The sequence below is a fragment of the Oncorhynchus tshawytscha genome, linkage group LG31, assembly GCF_018296145.1.
Source record: "Oncorhynchus tshawytscha isolate Ot180627B linkage group LG31, Otsh_v2.0, whole genome shotgun sequence".
Classification (NCBI taxonomy): Eukaryota; Metazoa; Chordata; class Actinopteri; order Salmoniformes; family Salmonidae; genus Oncorhynchus; species Oncorhynchus tshawytscha.
Genome location: NC_056459.1, coordinates 30695939 through 30703774, shown reverse-complemented (window position 1 = coordinate 30703774; position 7836 = coordinate 30695939). Strand labels below are relative to the sequence as shown.

The window sequence follows — 7836 nt, the reverse complement described above, 5'->3', positions numbered from 1 at the left end:
GAGGCTGTATCCGCTTTAAGTTAGTTTTAAGTGGTCAAGTAGACTACTGTGGCTATTTGATCATAATGTCGGCCTAGCAGAGCGCGGCCTAGCAGAGCGCGGCCTAGCAGAGCGCGGCCTACCAGAGCGCGGCCTACCATCAAAAACAATGGAGAAAATCCATCCCATAACATTTTAACACGGAAGTACCTGTTCTATCATTCAGCCTACAGTAGCAGCCAATGTGTGAGACTTAAAAAACACATGCAGGGCTTGACATGAACCTGTTGTTCCACTTGTCTTTCAGACAAGGAGGAGAATGAAAATGTGTTGTTTGATGCAAGAAACCACTTAACAAAACAAAACAATTCATTATTATTCCCATTATTACAGAGAATCAGGCAAATTATTTTACCCTCTGCCTGTTGGCTACTTAGCTTATTCAAGCCTGTCTCAGAACACAACACTGCCCCTTTAAGACCTTTACCTGACTCGCTTTTCAAAGATGTCTAGAAATGTACATGTTTTTGTTGGAAGTAAATCACTCCCCTATTGTTGACTACTAATGATCTACAGAGGTAGAGCAGATCTGATTGGTTATGCCGCACCGAGGTAGATCTCTGATTGGTTATGCCGCACCGAGGTAGAGTAGAGCTCTGAGTCGTGAGCAATAGAATCCTACAGCGATGTGTTCTGCCTACAACAAAATCTCTTGATAGTTTTGTTTCGATATGTTGCATTGAAAGTGGTTAATATTTGCGTTGATTCGATCACAATTCCCACAGTAAAGGGAAACGTTGATAGTGTTAACTAATGGGGAAAAACTAGAATGTTGATAGTGTTAACTAATGGGGAAAAACTAGAATGTTGATAGTGTTAACTAATGGGGGAAAACTCTAGAATGTTGATAGTGTTAACTAATGGGGAAAACTCTAGAACGTTGATAGTGTTAACTAATGGGGGAAAACTCTAGAATGTTGATAGTGTTAACTAATGGGGGAAAACTCTAGAACGTTGATAGTGTCAACTAATGGGGGAAAACTCTAGAATGTTGATAGTGTTAACTAATGGGGAAAAACTCTAGAAAGTTGAGTGAAGTTCAATCTCGTGCTTCTCTCCTTGTGCTGATATTTTCCCAGAGGAGCTGCACGGCAACTTAGAGGGAACATTGGTCACTGTATGTGTGTGTGTGTGTGTGAGGGGTGAGAGACAGAGCTGGGCTGTCGTGTGCAACACACAGACTATATACAGGAAATAAATCAGTTACGTTAAAAAAAAGACAAGGAGAAAAACACCCAGCATGCAATAGGACTTCCTCATACATCTGCTAGAACTAACCATGCCCAGAGGCCTGAATGTGTCTGTAGCCTACCTAGTTTGACTGAGCCCCCGAACAGTGAGCCTTTATCAAAGGCATCTTTCCATGTGAAGGTTAGACACAGCTGCAGGAAGACAGAGAGATTAGCAACATGATCACCTGTTATTATTGACTAGTGGTTCATGTGTGACGTGATTCTCTGCAGACAGACACTGTAGTGTAGTTTTCTATTGTACTGTTGTTGTGCACCCCACCCCCCCCCCCAGCATTGAGTGGATGGAAGGTTGTAATCTACCTGGTTTTCAGAGAAGGGGAACTTGGGCTCCACAGCACACAGCTGGTCATAGTACCTACAAGAGAAGGGAGAGAACACACTTTTTTATTTTTTGGACCAATCAGAAAAGAGAGAAGTGTGTGTACTGTGTTATTGACTAATGACAGTGTGTTGGGGAAGCTGCTTTGGCTCAGAGACACATGACAGTGAGTCAGAGAGTGGGGCGACTGTCACTCTTCAGATAAACACCGGTGTGGTAATATTCTTCAGTTATCTGCTACCGTGATCTGGAACATTCTATTCTAAGGATTGACATCAGAGTGAAAGACAGAGTTGTGACTGGGGAAATCCCTATGTACTACAGTTGGTGTTCTACTGGTACTGCAGCTGACTCAGGTCAGGAATAACCCCTTGAAAAGAGGACAGAGAGGAAGGAGAGGAAGGAGTGGTACTAGCAGAAGTGCAGTCTGAGAATGGGAAAGGAGGAAGACAGGTGGGGAAAGGAGGAAAACAGAGGTGGGGAAAGGAGGAAGACAGGTGGGGAAAGGAGGAAAACAGAGGTGGGGAGAGGAGGGAAAACAGAGGTGGGGAGAGGAGGGAAAACAGAGGTGGGGAGAGGAGGGAAAACAGAGGTGGGGGAGAGGAGGGAAAACAGAGGTGGGGAGAGGAGGGAAACAGAGGTGGGGAGAGGAGGGAAAACAGAGGTGGGGAGAGGAGGGAAAACAGAGGTGGGGAGAGGAGGGAAAAACAGAGGTGGGGAGAGGAGGGAAAAACAGAGGTGGGGAGAGGAGGGAAAACAGAGGTGGGGAGAGGAGGGAAAACAGAGGTGGGGAGAGGAGGGAAAACAGAGGTGGGGAGAGGAGGGAAAACAGAGGTGGGGAGAGGAGGGAAAACAGAGGTGGGGAGAGGAGGGAAAACAGAGGTGGGGAGAGGAGGGAAAACAGAGGTGGGGAGAGGAGGGAAAACAGAGGTGGGGAGAGGAGGGAAAACAGAGGTGGGGAGAGGAGGGAAAACAGAGGTGGGGAGAGGAGGGAAAACAGAGGTGGGGAGAGGAGGGAAAACAGAGGTGGGGAGAGGAGGGAAAACAGAGGTGGGGAGAGGAGGAAAACAGAGGTGGGGAGAGGAGGAAAACAGAGGTGGGGAGCGGGGAGGAAAAGGGGAGCGCTGAAGAGTTTTAGGCACAAACAATGATTACCACGGTTACACTAAAGTTGTCATGCTAAGCGACCAAACTACGTACATGTACACAGGGTTTGTATTTTCTGATCAATTTCCACTGGTTCCATTACACCGGGAGTTGGAATAAAGTGCCAATTGAGTACTCTCAAGTATGTGATGAAAAACATTATATTTATATTTCCAGTTTGGAATTTCATCCCAGCCAGGAATGCTAGCGACTAGTTGGCTGTCTGCCTGCAGGGCTGTGAAAGGGATCGTTGCCATAGCTACCTGGCACATGGGTCATTAGCTAAGAGCCAAGGAGAGGCTCCAATGCTAACAATCCCCTCGTAGGTGCCTACGAGCAGTGTAGAGCGCAACCAGAATGCTAATATAGGCTAGCGATAGCATGGCCCTACACCACCCTGTAAGCTAGCACGCCTATGCTAACATTAATCACGTTTCTCTAGCTTGTGGAGCTTGTGCTTCTAGTTCTGACAATGCAGTAATAACCAACGAGTAATCTAACCTCACAATTCCACAACAACCTTATATACACACACAAGTGTAAAGGGATAAAGAATATATACGTAAAGATATATGAATGAGTGATGGTAAAGAACAGCTTTGGCAAGATGCAGTAGATGGTGTCGAGTCCAGTATATACATATGAGATGAGATTATATAATGCTCTGTGGACAATACCAGGGTAAACTACGAGTCATTTGACTCCATACAGGGAAGCAAAGTATATAGTTGTCAACTAATCATCAAGTCCTCAATGAGTTGAATGAAGTGTGCTTGTTAATGGCTACAACCCTAGATGTACATATTAGCTCAATTACCTTGTCTGACCTGTACCCCCCTCTCGCACATTGACTCAGTACCACTACTCCCCTCTCGCACATTGACTCAGTACCGCTACTCCCCCACATTGACTCAGTACCGCTACTCCCCCACATTGACTCAGTACCACTACTCCCCCACATTGACTCAGTACCGCTACTACCCCCACTGACTCAGTACCGCTACTACCCCCACTGACTCAGTACCGCTACTCCCCCACTGACTCAGTACTGCTACTCCCCCCACATTGACTCAGTACCGCTACTCCCCCCACATTGACTCAGTCCCCCACATTGACTCAGTACCGCTACCCCCCCCACATTGACTCAGTACTCCCCCACATTGACTCAGTACCGCTACTCCCCCGCACTGACTCAGTACCGCTACTCCCCCCCGCACTGACTCAGTACCGCTACTCCCCCCCGCACTGACTTAGTACCGCTACTCCCCCGCACTGACTCAGTACCGCTACTCCCCCCGCACATTGACTCAGTACCGCTACTCCCCCACATTGTCTCAGTACTCCCCCATTGACTCAGTACCGCTACTCCCCCACATTGACTCAGTACTCCCCCCACATTGACTCAGTACCGCTACCCCCCCCGCACATTGACTCAGTACCGCTACTCCCCCCCGCACATTGACTCAGTACCGCTACTCCCCCGCACATTGACTCAGTACCGCTACTCCCCCGCACATTGACTCAGTACCGCTACTCCCCCCACAATGTCTCAGTACCGCTACTCCCCCCGCACATTGACTCAGTACCGCTACTCCCCCGCACATTGACTCAGTACCGCTACTCCCCCCACATTGACTCAGTACTCCCCCCACATTGACTCAGTACTCCCCCCACATTGACTCAGTACTCCCCCCACCACATTGACTCAGTACTCCCCCCACATTGACTCAGTACTCCCCCCACATTGACTCAGTACTCCCCCCACATTGACTCAGTACTCCCCCACATTGACTCAGTACCCCCCCACATTGACTCAGTACTCCCCCCACATTGACTCAGTACTCCCCCACATTGACTCAGTACTCCCCCACATTGACTCAGTACTCCCCCCACATTGACTCAGTACTCCCCCACATTGACTCAGTACTCCCCCACATTGACTCAGTACTCCCCCCACATTGACTCAGTACCGCTACTCCCCCATTGACTCAGTACCCCCATTGACTCAGTACCGCTACTCCCCCCATTGACTCAGTACCGCTACCCCCACATTGACTCAGTACCGCTACTCCCCCCACATTGACTCAGTACCCCCCATTGACTCAGTACCGCTACTCCACCCCCCACATTGACTCAGTACCGCTACTCCCCCCACATTGACTCAGTTGCCCCCACACACATTGACTCAGTTGCCCCCCACACATTGACTCAGTTGCCCCCCACACACATTGACTCAGTTGCCCCCCACACACATTGACTCAGTTGCCCCCCTGTATATAGCCTTTCTTACAACTGTAAGGGCTTGTTGTTGGTTAAGGGCTTGTCAGTAAGCGTTTAACAGTAAGGTTGTATTCGGCGCATGTGACAAATCAAATTTGAAGCCGTGTACTGTTAGGGGTACAGGAGGAACTGGGTTGAGAAACACTGGTCTTAAACCATGCTGACGTCACTAGTACTTTATAGAATACATCACTGGGTAGAAAACCAGAGAGGATAGAAAGTCAGAGGTAACGTCACAGGGGACCGGGGAACAGAGTCTGTAACGTCACAGGGGACTGGAGAACAGAGTCTGTAACGTCACAGGGGACCGGAGAACAGAGTCTGTAACGTCACAGGGGACCGGAGAACAGAGTCTGTAACGTCACAGGGGACCGGAGAACAGAGTCTGTAACGTCACAGGGGACCGGAGAACAGAGTCTGTAACGTCACAGGGGACTAGAGTCAAAGACAGGACTGCTATTTGGTTAACAAACCTCCTTTACTGTTTCCTCCATGGAGCGCTATGCAAAACATTCCTAACACATCATAGTGTGGGTTGGGGTATTCTTTTTAAAGATGAGATCGGTATTATTCAGCTAAACCAGAGCAGAGGCAAGGGACTATATTATATCTACATACACACACAGATAACGCAGATCAATACAGCCACACACAATGTATATTCTGAATGGTAATATTGCATCCCTCCACCTAAAACTTGTTTCAGATGAGTATCTTTCAAGAAGCTATAGTGGCATAGGAGGTAGCCCTCCTGAAACCATCCACACATAACTCTTCTGAAACTAACATTAATTCATTAATTCTGGAATCTGTTCCAAAAACTTCGTAAATAACAAGGTTGCCAACAAACAACGTTGTATAGCGGCAGAATAAGATACCGGACAGGGAGTGGGCTACTTCATTACATTTTGTGAGTTGATGCCTATTCGGCAGCTAGTTTACAGGGTGAATTGATGGTGCTACTTTGTATAAATTGTTTGTTGGCGTCCTTGTTATTTACGAAGCTTTTGGAACAGATTCCTGTTGGAAAGTTCAACTAATTATTCCCACCCTTCCTGGGTCTCATGATTTGGCAGAATTTGACAATGACACCTTGAAATATGATATTGCGGCTGGTCAAACGGACAAGGACGCCAGCTGGGAAATGAACTAATTGCAACTGTTAATCTCCTCGACTTGGCTACCAGGAAAGTTAGCTAAGCAACATTGCGAACTACGTTACTTAAGCCAATTGACAGCAAGTTCATTTCACACGGGGAACTCGTTGTTGAGGAATTAAGACATCAAATTGACAACGATTAACAATTTATGACAAGTTAACGCATTGACAAACACATGACTCTAAAGGGGAAAAACCGCATCCGAGAATTTCAGGGTGCGGCAATCCAGTTAGTTAGCATCAAGCCTAGCCATTTCTACACAGGTTAAGCAGCTAGCTGGAGTTAGCAGACTAGCGAACCTAAACTAGCTACTCGAGTCTGGCAGTCTTTCTAACCTCAGGAGGATTTCCAGTGAGCTTTCGTGTTTGTCGAGCGGCCTCCCCAGAGCACTCTTGCGCAGCTTGTTCAACTCCTCCACGGATCGGATGTAGTCCGCTTGCTCCTCAGCCGCTGGGTATGTCGCCGTGACGAATTTCGAAAGTGGTTTAACTAGATCTACTTCAGACGACTTCTTTAACGGGACAGAAATAAAAGTCGCCATTTTCGGACCACGAAAATGAACAGCAACAAAAAAAAATCTGTGTTAACAAGCCTGCTAGCTAGCTATCAATTGAACAATAACAACAAGCGGCGACTCACTTCCTGGATATTGCTGTGAAACAGGTGACGTTGACGCACAGAAAGTTGCGCAGACGCATTAAGGGAAAGATGGGAGAAAGGTTCTCATGATTTCTCTGACCCAGATAGACAGCACCAGTGGTGGAAAAAATACCCAATTGTTGTTATACTTGAGTGTAAGTAAAGATGCCTTAATAAAAAATGACTCAAGTGAAAGTCACCCAGTAAAATACTACTTGAGCAAAAGTGTAAAAGGATTTGATTTTAAATATACTTAAGTATCAAATGTAAATATAATTGCTAAAATAGACATAAGTATCAAAAGTGAAATTATGAATAATTTAAAATTCCTTACATTAAGTAAACCAGATGGCATCATTTTCTTGTTTTTCAAACGAATGGATAGCCAGAGGCACACTCCAACACTCAGACATCATTTACAAACAAAGCATTTGTGTTTAGTGAGTCCGCCAGATCAGAGGCCTTAAGGATGACCAGGGATGTTCTCTTGATAAGTGTGTGAATTGGGCCATTTTCTGTCCTGCTAAGCATTTAAAATGTAACGAGAACTTTTGGGTGTCAGGGAAAATGTATGGAGTAAAAATAAAAATAAATCTTTAGGAATGTAGTGAAGTCAAAGTTGTCAAAAATATAAAAAGTAAAGTACAGATGCCCCTAAAAAAACACTTAAGTAATACTTTAAACCACTGGACAGGATACACTCAAATATACTTGTACTGAACAAAAATATGACCGAAACATGTAGTGTTGGTTTCATGAGCTGAAATAAAAGATCCCAGAAATATTCCATACACACAAAAAGCTTATTTCTCTCACATTTTGGGCACAAATTTGTTGACATCCCTGTTAGTGAGGATTTCCCATTTGCCAAGATAATCCATCCCCATGACAGGTGTGGCATATCAAGAAACTGATTAAACAGCATGATCATTACACAGGTGAACCTTGTGCTTGGAACAATGAAATGTGCAGTTTTGTCAAACAACACAATGTCACAGAT

The 7836-nt window shown here is 46.0% G+C and overlaps 1 protein-coding gene across 2 annotated transcripts in view; it reads right to left on the bottom strand.

Annotated features, from left to right (window-relative positions):
- Positions 1 to 6871, bottom strand: part of LOC112238132 (programmed cell death 6-interacting protein) — a 35929-nt gene extending 29058 nt beyond the window's left edge. For both annotated transcript variants that reach the window (XM_042310368.1, XM_042310369.1), the window contains exons 1-3: positions 6533 to 6871; positions 1593 to 1647; positions 1352 to 1421 (exon numbers count right to left, since the gene is read on the bottom strand). In XM_042310368.1, the coding sequence (XP_042166302.1) occupies positions 1352 to 1421; positions 1593 to 1647; positions 6533 to 6738 (331 nt within the window). In that variant the 5' untranslated portion in view covers positions 6739 to 6871. The remainder of the gene's footprint in view (positions 1 to 1351; positions 1422 to 1592; positions 1648 to 6532) is intronic.
- Between the last annotated feature and the right edge of the window lie 965 nt (positions 6872 to 7836).